This window comes from Anastrepha ludens, chromosome X (genome assembly GCF_028408465.1).
Source record: "Anastrepha ludens isolate Willacy chromosome X, idAnaLude1.1, whole genome shotgun sequence".
Classification (NCBI taxonomy): Eukaryota; Metazoa; Arthropoda; class Insecta; order Diptera; family Tephritidae; genus Anastrepha; species Anastrepha ludens.
This window is the reverse complement of record NC_071503.1, coordinates 11046353-11063357: the sequence shown is the minus strand read 5'-3', so window position 1 is coordinate 11063357 and position 17005 is coordinate 11046353. Positions and strand designations below refer to the sequence as shown.

Genomic DNA, 17005 nt, shown 5'->3' with positions numbered 1-17005 from the left:
TTCGATACATATGGATATAAAGGGTGGTTAAGTTTCAAGGGCCTGTGTTAAATAAAATACAGTTTTTTTACGATTTTTTTAAGAAATTATTGTCATTTCTCTTTATTATGATACTATTGGTATGGCTCAATTACTTATGGAAAAAAAGGCAGCACACCTCCATCCGATGGTCCAAATTTTCGATGACGCTGAGATATATTTGAGGTTCTATGCCGTTAATGTGCCGAAATATCTCATCCTTTAGCTCTTGAATTGTTGCTGGCTTATCGACGTACACCTTTTCTTTCAAATAACCCCAAAGAAAGAAGTCCAACGGGGTCGTTGACGTTTAGGTGTGGTTCACACTCAACATCGGCCCTTGAAATTTAACCACCCTTTATTTTGAATGCGCGCATTTTCGCTTCCAGTTATCGCTCGATTTAAGCATAAAATCTATAATATTTTCTCCGTTTAATATACCACAAGTTTCGGGAGCATAGCGTGGGCATTGGAACAAGACGTGGTCCGCGTCTTCTTACCTATCCGTGGAGATTGGGCAGAGTAGGGAACTGCCATGGCCGAATCTGTGGAGGTATTTTCAAAATACTCCGTGCCCTGAAAGAAATTGGGTTAGGTGGGAGTTTATTTCCCCATTGTTCTAACCAAGTCGTAAGAATGGGTATTAGCCCATGCGTCCATCTACCTTTCGGTGATCTGTTCCACCGGTCTTGCCAGTGGGCGATCGAACAACACCTTTCTTCTTCTGCAATAGTTTTACGACTTGCTCTACCGTCGTGTTCAGACAGTCTTATATACACTCTTGGCATTTCTTTCGCCAAAATGTCTACGGGGACTAGCCCTGCTATAAGGAAGGAAGCATCGTCCGAAATTGTACGGAAGCCGCAGATAGTTCGCAAAGCGCTTAGCCGATAGACGGCTGTCAGTTTTTTGTTAAGCTATTTAAGTTCAGTGCATCAGCCCATATCGGTGCGGCATACAAAAGAACCGAGCTGACTACCCCGCTATATAGCATTCTTTTGCTGGGGCTAGGTCCGCCATTGTTTGGCATGATTCGCGACAGGCAGGACTGCAGACTCGATGCCTTTTTCACAGCGTATTCCAGGTGAAGTTTAAACGGCTGTCAACCAGCACTCCTAGGTATTTTAGAGCGGGTTCGAACTAATGGTTACAGACCCAACATTTACACTTATAGTTTCTACTATCTTCCTGCTGCTTATTAGAACTACATCGGTCCTATGCTCAGCTTCATAGACCTTACCCAAGTCCTGATCCTGCTTACTGATTCTCTGTCGATCCTCTCAATTTCGTGGTTATGTTTTGCTACCATTACCATCGCGATGTCATCCGCGAATCCAATGACTTTAGTTCTAGGGAGCATATCCAGTCGTAGAGCCCCGTCATACATTAGGTTCCATAGCAGTGGGCCCAGAACTGATCCTTGAGGAACCCCTGCTGATACGATATACTCCTCAACGCCTTTGTCACTTCTAAACCTCAGTTTACGATCCCTGAAACAGCTCTCAATTATATTGATTATATAACTAGGCGACCCTATTTTTGCGAGGGTTTTTAGTATACGCTGCCAGCTAGCTGTGTTAAAAGCATTTTTAACGTCCAGAGTTACCATAGCGCAGTATTATTTTTTCCCACCGCGCCATCTCTTGCCTTCAGTGGCTTCCTTTGCTAAATCTACCACGCATTTGATAGCAACTACTGTTGAGCGGGATTTCCTGAAACCAAACTGGTATGTGGATAGAACAGCTTAGTCTTCAACGCAAGACGACAACCTGTCGCAAATAATTCTCTCCAGAATCTTCCCCATTGCGTCTAGTAGACATATTGGTCGGTAAGATTCGGGTTCACCAAGCTTTTTGTTGCCTTTGGGTAAAAGCACAAGTGTTTGCTTCTTCCACCTCTATGGGAAAGTGCCTTCGTTAAGGCAGGTTTGGAATACTGCTTGAAATATGTCTGGACGTTTAGAAATTCATAATTTCAGGGCTCTTTTTAGTATGCCATCTGGACCTGGAGCTTTCTTAGACTTTATTTTATTACACGCTGCTTGGAGCTCTTGCTCGGTGACACGAGGGATGTCGTCTGCTTCGTGTTGTATGCAGGATGGCAAAATGTTTTCCGATCTTTGAGGCCTGGCTGATCTAAGATATTGAACATTTTCAACAAAGTCAGGTTTCCCTCTACTGTGCTGCAACTTGCGTCTAGAGCGGAGGCATTGAGATCTTACTGATTTGATGTTTTCGTTTCATCCGTAGTGTGTTGCCGCATTACTCGCCTGGGTCATACTAGGAGTTTCGTCCTATTCTCGGCAGAACCAGCAGGCGGTTGAAGTTGCTCAGTCATATATTTTAGGGCTTCGCTATGAAGCACCTCGACTTTCCACTTTGGACGTGTTGGCTTTGGTGCAATTTTAAGCCTCCTTTCAGGGATGTCCATTATGATAGCATGACTGCGTTGACATCCCCTGCTATTATTAAAGGCAATTTCCCACTAGCTTCCAGTACAATGTTTTGAAGAAGTTGTTCGTACTGCACTGTAGTCAAACTGTGTCTTGCGCAGCAGCTGACGAAATTGATTCCATTTATTTTCGATTGCACGAAAGCGCTATTATGGTATTTTTACCTACAACAACTTCAGCGACTTAAGCGGTATACATGCTTCGCTATGTGCGCATATGAACACGATCAAGAGTTAGAAGTAACAACCTAGTACTACTAAACTTAACGTGAGGAATTTACATAGAAAACCCAACAAACCCAATATTGACCACTAAGTTAACACGGTGATGACGATAAGACGAACAATATATATATTTTTTTACCAACCACAACTACAGTAACTGAAGCGGTATAAGCGGTATACAGGCAGATCTTATAAATAGTGCATACTACTTTAGCTACTTTTCCTACCGGGATGTCGTGCACGACGCCTACTGCGTTACTTGGACAACAGTTCGTCACTGTATATCAGTGCTGTCCATCCCATAGATCAATTGATCACACGTATTCTTACTCTCCATCGTTCAGTCGTTAGCAAACCAGCAACGAATAAACACCAAGTTTGTCCGGGACGCTTAGTGTATGCAATACAATGCCCTGTGAGAACTTTTTTATGCTAGAAAATGCCTTTGGCGACTTGCAATGCCTTTTATGTTACAAGTCGTACAAAGAAGGCTATAGATGTAATATCAAAAGGCATTTCGATTCCTCCCACAAAAATATACAAATTTTAGACAAAAAAGCTAGTCAGGGATTATATGAAGAAAAAAAGTTAGACTTTTTGGAAAAATTCTAAGGGTGGTTGGCTAAAGTAGAAAATGAGGAAGTTGTTAAGCAATTAAATATAAAAATGAAAGCTTAGCTTTCTTCCATGATCAGCCTATATATTGCTAAACAAGGTCGGCCTTTTATAGATGGTGTTTTTGTTAAAAACATTTGTCTAAAAATTTTTCGAATTTGTCGAATGTACTTTTATTAAGAAGCTGCCACGAAAGTATTCATATCAAAGATTTTATTAGAGATATAATATAGATTTACAAACCCAAATATATAAGAGGAGTTACATAACGTTCCAAATTTTCTACTCCAATATTTATTTATTTTGGTTTAAATTTCCTACTGGGCTGCTCCCATTCTCTCGTTCTCACTTATACACTCACATTTTTCATTCTGGACAGCACTGCTGTATATAAACATATTTACGTATGTACGTATGGGTGTACGAGAGAAACAAATTTTAAAATAGAAATATAGGTTGGGCCATGTAAAATTTGCTTTTTGAATCGGCTATAAAAAACTAATCAATATTTTTTCAAACTTTTTTTTTTATTTTGAAGATTGAACATTGTCATTTATGAATGAAAAATAATATCGTTCAAATGACTGCCACGACTGACTTTACAGTAGGCCATTCGATCAACCCAATTTTTAAAGACATTTTCGATTGTTTGGGCTCCAATTTCATGAATGGCAACTTCGATTTCGTGTTTTAAAGCATCAATCGTCTCTGGATGGTTCGCATAGCATTTGTCCTTAACGGCTCCCCACACAAAATAGTCCAACGGGCTTAAATCACAGCTCCGAGGCGGCCAATTGATATCGGAATTTCGGCTGATTATTCGGTTTTCAAAAACGGTAGCCAAAAGTTCGAGTGTAACTTTGGCAGTGGGACAAGTTGCACCGTCCTGTTGAAACCAAATGTCGTCCATGTCATCCTCTTCAATTTTTGGAATCAACTCGTTGAGCATGTCACGGTAACGCTCGCCATTTACTGTAACCGCGGCTCCTCGCTCATTGTCGAAAAAAAATGGCCCGATGATGCCGCCAGACCAAAAACCGCACCAAACTGTGACTCGTTGTGGATGCATTTCCATCTCTACAGTAACGTGTGGATTTTCTGAGCCCCAAATCCGACAATTTTGCTTATTGACGTAGACACCGATGTGAAAATCAGAAAAGAAGAAGAAGACTCACCACTTTGGAAATAGGCTTTCAATATTTCCCAATTTTGTTCAAGCGTATAGCGTCCCATTTCGTAAATGTCAAACCTTTAAGTAAATTATAAACACATTTCAAGTGTCATTTGTGTTACCATTCTCAAAAAAATAGTGATTCAAAAAGCAAACGCTATATGGTCCACCCTGTACAAGCTGTACTTGGTTATCATGCTATTTTAGAGTGAGTATATAGTAATGCTGGCAAACTTATGTATGTGTAAGGATGCAAACAAGAAGTAGGCAGACTAATGCTGAAAACAGTGAACACCGCACGGAATCCCTTACCGCAGTCCCTTGCCGTGCACAAAAACTCACCCCCGAGAACAACTGTCGGTTTGTGTGTGTATGTGTTTGGTTGTATCTACACAATGTTGCCATTGATATTTTTGCTTACGCACTTTTTCACACATCCGCATTATCAGTTACAATTTTTCATTATCATTTTTCTAAGCTTATTTTGTAAATGATTTTGAAATGTACTGCTTGACAACACTGTGTGGTGAGAGAGCAATCAGCTGAGTCGGTATTACGGGATTTTTTTCAAAATAGTGAGATAAAATCTACGGTACTACGATAGGAAGGAAATTTTCATTTACATGGGGTTCTCATTAGTTTGATCGGAACAGCTGAGTCGAGCTTGCGTTTACGGTGTTCACTGTTTTCAGCATAAGCCTAAACGTGAGGTATTGACTTAACAAACACAACATTGACTACACAGTACCAACAATAGTATAATTGACCGCTCAATAAGAACAGAATTTTGAAGAAAGCTATAGCAAATTTTACTACTGCCAGGTTCAGCGAGAGGAGTAAATATAGAAAGAGATGTGACCGCTTAATTGGCTTTTTTCATGTTTTACTTTAGTTTTTTTTTTGTTTTGTTTGCCGCCTTTACTTACCACCGTTATGCATTCTCTCAGCACTGAGAGGCTTTGTGAAGGCTCTGAAATTGAAATAGGTAACATTTCAATACAAAAACAATTTATGTAGAGGGAACAAATGGCAAAGTAATATTAAATGATATTTATTATACTTAGCTTATTTTTCTTTCCATATTTCAGCAGGCTCACTAAAGCACACTTAGATGCACATTCCCACAATTATTTTCTTAATTTCAGCGTTTCACACCACTGATATTTTAAAAATTAAGCACCACTTTCAAATTCACGTCCACTAGCGACCACTTTCAAAGTATATGTGAATAGGGTGTGCCAAGAACGTTGCGTTAGCGAGAGCCTGCTTACATGCCACAAATGAGTTTTCGGGCAATCTGATCCGTTTTTCCGCTGATTTTTGATCCTTTTAGTCCAGTCAAAAGAGACAAAAAAAAATAGCAAACTAAGTAATTTTAGGAGCATGCGAGTTTATGGTTTTATTATGTAAAACCCATCACTGTGAACTTAAATTTGAGTTTTCGGGGTCGGGGGTTGTGTCCCGCGGCCGCCATCTTGGAAATAAGGGTGCAACTGGTTTTTGCGATTATCTCGTGAATTTCGAAAGTTACGAAAATTTTGTAAAATATATTGTAAAATTATTGTAAAATTAATCATAAAAAAGTTATAAACAAAATTACGCGAAAAATTAAGGGATGAATTTTTTTCAAGCGTAATAACTTTTTTTTTATTGATTTTATGGAAAATATACATCAGAGCTTTTTTATAGAGCATTCTTTTGTGAACATTTTTGTCCATAAGTTTTTTTCGCTATCTTTATTTAGTCTTATGATTTTGAGCTGCTAAGCGGAGCAACCATTACATTAGCGAAGCGCGTACATGATTACACAGGCCGACAAAATTTAACCAACATTCAGACCCAGAAACCAGACTATATATTTCCGAAGGTTTATGATGCGCTGAATCCAAATCTGTCCTCAGAATTGCTCTATCAGCTCTGGTTTTCGAGATATCCTAACCTAAAAGTGCAAAAAACACCGTTTTTGCCAATATTTGAGGTAATGTAGCCTTGCAGATGTTTTCTTTCACCAAAATTAAAGGATGACATCTTTAAATACAAGCCTTCTTTTTTCAAACGGCGTTGAGTTTGCTCAAATATCATTTTTTTTTTCGCTGAGATATCGCATTTTGAAATTTTCATGTTTCTAAATTTTCCTACACCTGAAAATCGATTGAGATGGCATAGACATGATATAGTCGATTACTAATTTTCTTGAATTGAGTCTTATTTTTCTTAAAATTTTGTCTCACACCATAAGTATGCTGACTCACCACACCCCTACACTTGCTTGCGGTATGGTAGGGGTGGTTTCTAGGGGTTAGGGCTGTGTCTGACTCGGTACCCGTGGGTTAGATAGTGTGAGTTAGCACACTTATGGTGTGAGGCAAAATTTTAAGAAAAATAAGACTCAATTCAAGAAAATTAGTAATCGACTATATCATGTCTATGCCATCTCAATCGATTTTCAGGTGTAGGAAAATTTAGAAACATGAAAATTTCAAAATGCGATATCTCAGCGAAAAAAAATGATATTTGAGCAAACTCAACGCCATTTGAAAAAGAAGGCTTGTGTTTAAAGATGCCATCCTTTAATTTTGGTGAAAGAAAACATCTGCAAGGCTACATAACCTCAAATATGGGCAAAACGGTGTTTTTTGCACTTTTAGGTTAGGATATCTCAAAAACCAGAGCTGATAGAGCAATTCTGAGGCCAGATTTGGATTCAGCGCATCATAAACCTTTGGAAATATATGGTCTGGTTTCTGGGTCTGAATGTTGGTTAAATTTTGTCGACCTGTGTAATCATGTACGCGCTTCGCTAATGTAATGGTTGCTCCGCTTAGCAGCTCGAAATCATAAGACTAAATAAAGATAGCGAAAAAAACTTATGGACAAAAATATTTACAAAAGAATGCTCTATAAAAAAGCTCTGATGCATATTTTCCATAAAATCAATAAAAAAAAAGTTATTACGCTTGAAAAAAATTCATCCCTTAATTTTTCGCGTAATTTTGTTTATAACTTCTTTATGATTAATTTTACAATAAAAAGTTTTGAATGAAAGTTGTAGATAATATTATTATCTACAAAAAAGTATTTAACAAAAATTTTCGTAACTTTCGAAATTCACGAGATAATCGCAAAAAACCAGTTGCACCCTTATTTCCAAGATGGCGGCCGCGGGACACAACCCCCGACCCCGAAAACTCAAACTTAAGTTCACAGTGATGGGCTTTACATAATAAAACCATAAACTCGCATACTCCTAAAATTACTAAGTTAAATCTTCTTTTGACTGGACTATTTGAGTAAATTACAATATTAAGTGGAATCAATTGGTCCGCTGCACGCTTAGTAAATTTGCGGTAAAAATTTATCGTTCCTATAAAGTTGAAGGGCGAGGATAGTCGACGATTACTATAACTCGATCTGCGAGCGGTTTTATACCGTGTGCGAAAATAGTCAGAGGAGTTCTACTTCTTTAAGACCTAAACGAGTTATTGTTGCATTGATGATTAATCCATATCGTTGAAGACGTTGGGTACGACTCGCAAGTGTTGCTTGTTCTCGGTTTCATTTTCTGATGCCACTAGTAGATATTCGATGTATGCGAAAATGAACGGCATGTCACGAGTATGACGTACCGTGTAAATTAGCCGTAAAATCCACAAGGCATCGTATTGGATACCGATCTGGTATATAGTCCGGGAGCCAGGGGTCATTTTGACCTCATCATTTCATGCCGACTGATTTTAATTCTGAAGGCAGACGCCATCCAATGGATGACGAAACCAACCGTCAGCTGGTCCAGTAGCGGTATGTACGTGCGTGAAATGCTGCGAAACGTGTCGAAAAAAATTGTTTAACAACTCATTTAATACCAGCTGACATTTTTTTTGTGTATTGTTGACATTTAGTAGAATAAAAAAAGTAGTCAGCTGCGCCGTAGAGGGGGTGTAGGCGTCAGCTGAACAGGCGAATCTGTAAAATAAAGCCGAAGCATTGAAAACTCCGCGCGCCGCCGAGATGTATGAACGCAATTATACACCAATATAAACGCAGCTGACCATCATTATTATATTTTCATATGTGTCCAAAATTATGTAAAAAATATTCAATCGGCATAAAGTAGTTTTACTTTTCAATTTTTTTTTACAGTTCACCTGTTCAGCTGACGTGTTTCCCCCCTCTACCGCGCAGCTAACTATTTTTTTTTTTATTCTACTAAATGTCAACAATACATGAAAAAACTTTCAGCCGGTATAAAATGGGTTGGTAGAAATTTATTTTCGACACCTTTGGCGGCCGCCATGGCCGAATGGATTGGTGCGTGACTACCATTCGGAATTCAGAGAGAGAACGTCGGTTCGAATCTCGGTGAAAGATCAAAAAATTAAGAAAACGTTTTTTCTAATAGCGGTCGCCCCTCGGCAGGCAATGGCAAACCTCCGAGTGTGTTTCTGCCATGAACAAGCTCCTCATAAAAAATATCTGCCGTTCGGAGTCGGCTTGAAACTGTAGGTCCCTCCATTTGTGGAACAACATCAAGACGCACACCACAAATAGGAGGAGGAGCTCAGCCAAACAATCGCCACATGGCCGCCATTCGCCAAACTTTTTCAGTGCAAGATGTAGTGGAAATGACCATGGGATATCTGATGGTCTTGCAATGTGCAATTTGATAATTTTATCAAATTAAGCCCTAATAATCTTTAGACGATCTGGAACTAATCGACGAGCGCGGCTACTGACTGGAACACCGGGTGTTGTTTTTATGTGATGTTGCGTTGTATGTGAAATGTGAGTAGGTGCACCATAGGGGCGTGTAACTTTAGAAAATTTGTCAAGCAGTTGCCAGAATTTTGATGATTTATTTGGTTGTCGAAGTTTAATTGACTGCATATCAACGCTCCTGGATGTGCCCGTAGTGCATAGTCAAGTAGTTTCGTCGATAAGTCGTTGATTTTGCAGGTCCACGAGGAGGCCGTAATGTCAATGTAAATCAGCGCGAATAATTTTGCGCGAAACGTGTGCTACTATAGAGGACCATGTTAGTGCTCTGAGAAGGCTGATGTTTAAATTAATTGTTAGAACACCGAATGTATTAATAGGCATTCCATTGCCTGCTATGTGTTGGTAACCAGTCGCCGCCTTCGTAGTGGTGCTACCTCTGTGGGGGTAAACTGAGACTTCGGAGCCCGTGTCCACCACAAATTGAGTGCGCGAGGGTCGGTCTGTGATGAGGAGCCGGTACGACGGCGGAAGAGAGACGCCTTCCACCGCTAACGACTCTCTGATTTGCTTTCCGCTAGTTTGCAAACCGGTACGCATTTTTGAGCGAGGTTACCAAACTTTTTGTGGTACCAGCAAATGTTGCCAACTGAACTTGCGGTAGAAACCGATCTGATCTGATCTGATCGATTTAGTCGGGCAGGTGTGAGAGCCAACTTGCTCTTAGTACTTCCTCATTGATGTATGGAACTAGACTACGCAGGTGACGAAGATATTGAGAGGGTGTCTTATCTCCGAGATAATCACAGAGATTTAGAGATTGACCTCAGAAAGACGTTATTAAGAGCCCCCTCAATATCTTTCATAATTGTATGCAGGGCAGATTCCACTGATCTGTCTTTAGAGTAAGCATGTTGGGTATGCGACAAGCGCCCCCTAGAAATTTCGTTTCTTATGTGCAAGTCAATCAGTCTTTCAAGGGGTTTCAGCAAGAAAGAGAAAAGAGATATGACGTCATCAGGATCAGGCAACTTGAAGGGTCCAAAGGAGCCAATGACGCTTATCCAGCAGCTAGCCCCGGTTCCGAAGAAAGATTGGTGTACTTCCTAGGCTGGTGCTATTAGATGCTGGATCGTCGGGAAGTGAGCGTCGAGAAGTAATTTTAGTGAATTCTTCGCCACTCATCGTCCAACGTCCCGATTCGTCACTCAGGTATCACAAGGGCGCGGAGCTCGTCGTGAGTATACGTCTAAACCTTGAAGAATCATGACAGCCCTCCACGCTTCCACAGAAGCTTCTCCAAGAGTCCCTCTTGGACTTCCTAATTTCAGACTTATACATTCCTAACCCTACTTTCTGCAGTTCCCATCCTGAGAGAGACTTAATTTTTTAAGCCCTATTTAATAGACGTCTGCACAAAGCCCTATGCTCAGAAAGTTCACCTATCCACCAAGGCGGGTTTTTCTTCGTAGGGAGTATTCTAAGCGAGCAAGAGCTTTCGAGAGCTTTAATACAAGCTGAAGTGAAGATCTCCACCAGATCATTGGTCACTCTCTACGAGAGATCTAGATTTTCCATTGGTGCTTCGGGGAGAAGGTTCGGCAGATTTCTGCTATACGTATCCCAGTCCCTTCTTCTCAGATGCCTGTAGGAAGATCGTTTTGACCGGGTTTCAGTGAGAGAGAATTGAATATACCTATGGTTCGAAAAGTAGTGGGTGCTAGGAACACTCCATGCGGAGATTCAGTGTAACAATAAAGTGGAGGCCAGAGTGAGATCCTCTTTCCTGATTGCAGTAATAAAAGTGGGTCCTTGCCCCTGTTACAAATAACAAGTCCTTGTTTAAAATAAATTCAAAAAGTGACTCACCTCTCGCATTTATGTTGCAACTACCCCACGAGGTGTGGTGGGATTTTGCATCTGTGCCTAGAATAACTCTGGTTATCCTGCGTCTCGCTTCAGCCAGGGCTTCCCTCAGCATCATCGGAGGTGGCTCCACCTCATGAGCCCCCCTGGCTCACAGTTTCGATGTCTTCATTTCTGAAATTAGGCAAAATAAATGCATTAAGATCTTGGTTTATCTGACGCGCTACGTGCCATCACTTTATATCTTTACGTCCTGAGTCCAGAAATACCGCTACTGCTCAGCCTCAGCTCCTGGATCAGTACCTTAGAGTGCTGAAGATTTATCTAACGAATAATTATCTTCGATAATCCTCTCCAGCCCGCCAATGTCGGTGTCTTCGTTCTCCGAGGCGAAGCCTTTCCTCCTCCGCCCTGTCGAAGAATGACCCGGAGCTTATGAAGGACACTGATAATGAGTGGACGTCACCAGCACTGTCAACCTCCGACGGGACGGATCCTATCTCCATGTCCACAGGACCTTCCTCAACTGTGTGCCTTTCTTCTCCCAGCACCTCCGGATGTGCAGGGCTATCCGCTCTGACATCGCTTTGGTAGACCTTAAGGACTACTTTTTTGAAACCATAGGTTATTCGTTTCAGCGAGAGGACCAAGAAAATCTGCATTCAGCAAAACAAGCGCTTGCTGATAGGGTCCCTCAGTCCTCTCCACCTTAACCACCTTCCAATTGTGTGTGGAAAGTTTCGGCTTGCAATAACGGAAATTTTTCTCTAAAATAGAGGGTTCAGAAGGGAGCCAGACACATGTTCGAGGACGCATAGGTAGATAGTTTTTGTCCACCGCCTTCATCTTAGCTCCCTTCCATACCTCTCCCACCAAGGCCACTGAAGCGCGGCACATGGAAGCCGACCGTTTGTCAGCGCAAATTATCGTTTCAAAAGTGCCGTAATGCCATCCGGCACGCTTACAGCATTGGGAAGGTCCAGGGTTTCCCTTACTACCTTCATAAAAACGGCAGATATGGCGGACGCTACTCTCTTCCATTCCTCCCTGCCGTTGTCCAAAACTCCAAGAGTGATGGAACCTGCCTGTTTAGCAACTTCGTTAAACGTTTTAGGCAGACCGCCACCAATCCTGGGCTTCTTTTCGAGGAAAACATCCTCCTGGAGAATGCTTCTCAGATAGCTGATATACATTTGGATCGCCATAGCGCTCTAGTATTTTGGTAGCCAGACGAAAGTCAGAGAAGGATCGTCTACTTTGCCCTGCCTACCGTTTAAGGCTAACAGGGGCTCCCCGAAGAGACAACCCCGAAACCCCGGAAAAAAACAAACCATATGAATGGAAAAAAAAATTCGGGATTATGCTTTCCCATTGAGAAAATATTTCATGAAACCATATCCAGGTTCGTATGAGATTTTATACTACCGTTTTCATATTACGTAACAAAATTGTTTCTCACATTTACGAAATAACTTGCAAGCAGAAAGAGAAGTATTTAATAAATGTCTGCCACGAGCCCGTCGGGTTATTGAAAATGCTTTTGGCATTTTAGCATGCAGGTAGAGAATTTTACTATTGCCCTTGCAAATGAGTCCCAAATCCGCAGAAAAGATTGTTAAAGCTTGTTCATAATTTTCTGAAGATGCATGATGGAAGTTATTGTCAACCAGAATACGAAGACCAAGGTGACGGCATTGAAGTGACGAATGGGAAGTGCCGAAGCGAAATTTCGACTCCTTTACAAAGGGCAAGACGAACAACATCAAATACTGCTTCCCGAAACTCTTTCAAATTAAGTGATGAATTGGCGGTATATGTTGCATCCCACCCAGTTCGAAGAAGGACCGAATAAATTAGAAGTAAGCTGAACTTTAAGAACAAGATATTACAAATTTATAATATCAGATTAAAATTTATATATTTTTGACGTGATAACGTCTTATAATTCGATTTAGCCGGCTGCAAGCACGAAAAAATGTGTCGTTACCTTGCTCAATCGTCGTTACCTTGCTCATCGTCGTTACCTTGCTTGAACTGCAAGCGAAAGCGCGGAACGAACGACAAAGAGCACAATCGGCCCCCGCATTCGGCAAAATTCGACATCTGCACACCTACTTGAGTGAGCATACATAAATATGTACATATGTATATGCGCATATTTATATATATAAATTCACATATTTGTATTTGCATATGCCTTCGTATTGATTATTATTAATTTGATTTACTTGAAGAATTTAAAATAAAACCAAGTGTATCATCATCATCCTTACCGGATTTATAATTAGTGACTAGTTGTTAATAATACCTGTTGTTTTAATGTTTTTATTATTACTTCATTATTATATATGAAGGAAAAAATGTATGGTAATATTTACCACATACCTTATAAGATATGTTGTATACTAATATATGTATATAAACATGCATACATACACATACTTTGGTGCAATTTTCATAGACTAATATATGTACATATGTACGCGCCAATTCTATATATATATATATAATATACATATGTCCTATGCCAATACAGATAAACATGCATATACATATACAATTTCGCGCAATTTTCAAACAAAAATAACAAATCTATATGTAAAGATGCATACAAGTCATTTGGACATATCAAATGTACGAATCCATTCTGTACGCAAGCAAATGTAAGCTAATGTAAATTGCTTGAACTGCAAGCGAGAACGCGGAACGAACGACAAAGAGCACAATCGGCTCCGCGTTCGGCAACGTTCGACATCTTGCGAATTTTTCCAAAAAGTCTAACTTTTTTCCTTCATATAACCCTGACTAGCTTTTTTGTCTAAAATTTGTATATCTTTGTGGGAGGAATCGAAATGCCTTTTGATATTACATCTATAGCCTTCTTTGAACGACTTGTAACATAAAAGGCATTGCAAGTCGCCAAAGGCATTTTCCAGCATAAAAAAGTTCTCACAGGGCATTGTATTGCATACACTAAGTGTCGCGGACAAACTTGGTGTTTATTCGTTGCTGGTTTGCTAACGACTGAACGATGGAGAGTAAGAATACGTGTGATCAATTGATCTATGGGATGGACAGCACTGATATAAATTCACATATTTGTATTTGCATATGCCTTCTTCCTGTGTGCATGGTAATGAACCATTTCTCTGTTAAGAATAGGACGATGAGAGGAAAAGTAGGAAATATGAAAGGGAGTGTTTCGAGTGTAATGTTTCTTGAAAAAGTCAAATCGATGATGGTGCCTCTTCGTGTTGTTGACTTATTAACGTCTGATGCACAATCGAAATTGAACATATCTTTCATGAATTTGATAAATGTTTCGTAATTTTTCACGTTTGTGTAAATGTAACTCGACCTATTCCATTCCGATTCGATTTACCTCCTTCTCTATATCCATACAAAATATCTATCAAACAAATAAAATTAAAATTTTGTTTTGAAAATTGCAACCATTACATCAGTATTTTCTTATGACGTTGTCACGTTAAACTATCGTCAGTAAACCGACTTTACAGACAACCTCTTTTTTTCAGATAATCAAAGAAACTGGACTACTAAATTAGAAACATAAGACTGGAGTTTCATTTTTAACACATTCATACAGCGTATTTGAAAATACTATTTATTACAATTGAAATTTTCCTTTTTTTTATTAAAACATTATTTTATGTTCATTCATTTATTTACTTAAGACTACTATCATTTCAATGCGATATTTTCATTATAAACCTAATTCAAAAAATTTTAAAAAATTATGAGATAAAATATATAAAAAGCAATTCATTCATTTATACAATTCACATAAACATGTTAAATAAAAAAAATAAAATAAAAACTTCAGTATCATATAGTACATATATACACTCACATTCCATTGTTAAACAAATAAAAGGCAAACCACATTCACACATTTTGCCCACCACTCGATACTAAATTTAAAATTTCAATTTTCAGCATGTCTTGGACATCTTCCGAATGCTTTACCAGGTAGGTGTCCAACACCAGCGTTGCGGTGCTGAAGTTGCATCTTTCTTCAACCAGTCACTAACAGCACCACACAATGCATCCAGACGATCCTCGTCCCTTTTCCTTTTGTTTCTGTTCGTAGTTATGCTGGAGGCTGTTCTTTGCTCCGGGGATGAATTAGTTCCGATGGAAAGTTTTCCATACGGCATGTATGTGGCGTCTTCGATTCAAATACACATATTCTATTTCGCTGTCAGTTATATTCGATGCCGCAACGGACCCATTGTGACGGACCTATTAACTATTCAGAATTGGTGCCTATTAAGGCTACCAATGCCTTGGGACCTGCATGGTGAATTTACAGATGTAAATGGCGAACATATTTTGTCACAATTCGAAGCTTTTGAGAGTATGACATTATAAAGTCGACCACCAACCTTAATAAGCTCGAAACTGGTTGAATTGCCTTAAAATAGTGTTAAAAATTGCAAGCTGATTTTAATTGAAGATTTATTTTTAGCAAATGAAAGTCGTCGGTAAAATGCTGCTGTTGAATTATCCGAATGATAGAATATAAAACATGTCGCAGTTCCTGATATGTTGGCGAAAAAGTTGCTGGTCGGGATCTCCTTCGGCATGTGTCGCTAAACCTAAACATCCAAGCAACGAGACGTAGACAGCGATTGTATGATCTAATTTTTCGATTATTTGTAGGATGTAATTAGTTTCTAATATACAACGACAGCAAAAAAGTTTTTTCGCTTGTTGACGTTGATGATTTCATTATCGCCATATCTTCACGTAGAAACGAAGGTCCTGAAAACCAGTTCGATGTTTTTACGTCAGCTACAGTGCAACCACGCGATACCAAGTCTGCGGGATTTTATTGAGTGGGTACGAATCTCGACCGGGCTTTTGAACATTGACAATATCGCCGAGTGTTGTTGCAACCAATGAAGGACTAATTGCGAATCGGGCCAAAAGTATGTGAAAGTGAGTTTGGCTGAAAAATGTTCCTTACTTTATTGTATAATTGAGCGAGAAGATGTGCTTCGCAAAGCTTGCGTTACGGAAGTGATTGTTTCTTCACTGGAGCACGAATAGCTTCGATGTAAGCAGGTGAACAACAATGGGTATATTCATAATGAAAAATATATGGAAAACACGATAGGTAAACTATATTTCATTATATTTTTCTTTGTTTTAGCTATTATTTTAGTACTTCCGAAGTGAAATTGCTGCTCAGAGTAAGACTGAGCATGGAAAGCGAGTTCTCCTCGGGATGGAGGTAGAAGAGCGTCCTCTGGAATAAGGTTGTGGAAGAAATAAAAGAAGTTAATAAAGACATGAAGATCCACAGGACCATCGCCCAGCGAAATTAATCTATTAATCACATATAAGCGTATAAAAAAAAATAATGCATCTGGTAGGGAAGCAACATCATGGCTTCCCTACGAGGAATTTTATGAGGTATACGGTACCAGGCACTCAATCAATGTGCCCACTGAAAATTTACAAAGCTCAGTTGAGCTGTCAATGACGCCATTAACGGAACGGAATCATGTTGAGCCATCAAATTCTCCACCAACTCCAATTCGTAGAAACGGACAGTCTCGAAGAAATGAAAACAACGAAATGATGAATTTTTTACAAGATGAGTCGATAAAAATGGCTCAACAAATAATTTTTTTACCTTATTTTTAATTTTCTTATTATATCGAACGAAGCTGTGAAAAGTACCTTTTTCAAATTGAATTAACGCATCGTTATATATGAAGTAATATATATTTTGTCTTATTGAATTAAATAAAATTTAAAGTACATTAAGAAATTCAATACTGTGTTCATTACAAAAAAAGGTAGTTTATGAGGAAAAAATAGTTGTTAAATAACTTCTTCTGTCGATTCCATTTATATCTTCCTCGGAGGACCATGTTGAAGAATTTTGATGTGTCTCCAACTCACTGGAGGCTTATA

General features: G+C 39.4%; 1 protein-coding gene across 3 annotated transcripts in view; it reads left to right on the top strand.

Moving 5' to 3' along the window:
- LOC128869295 (uncharacterized) overlaps positions 1-16783 on the top strand; it is a 62089-nt gene extending 45306 nt beyond the window's left edge. The window contains exons 2-3 of one of the 3 annotated variants that reach the window (XR_008455253.1): positions 15017-16147; positions 16236-16783. Coding sequence is in view for 1 of the 3 variants with exons in the window: in XM_054111823.1 (XP_053967798.1) it covers positions 15017-15451 (435 nt within the window). In the remaining 2 variants the exon portion in view is untranslated. Of the gene's footprint in view, positions 1-15016; positions 16200-16235 lie in introns of those variants that run through there. The other 2 variants (XR_008455254.1, XM_054111823.1) reach the window with 2 other exon arrangements.
- Positions 16784-17005: the final 222 nt, after the last annotated feature.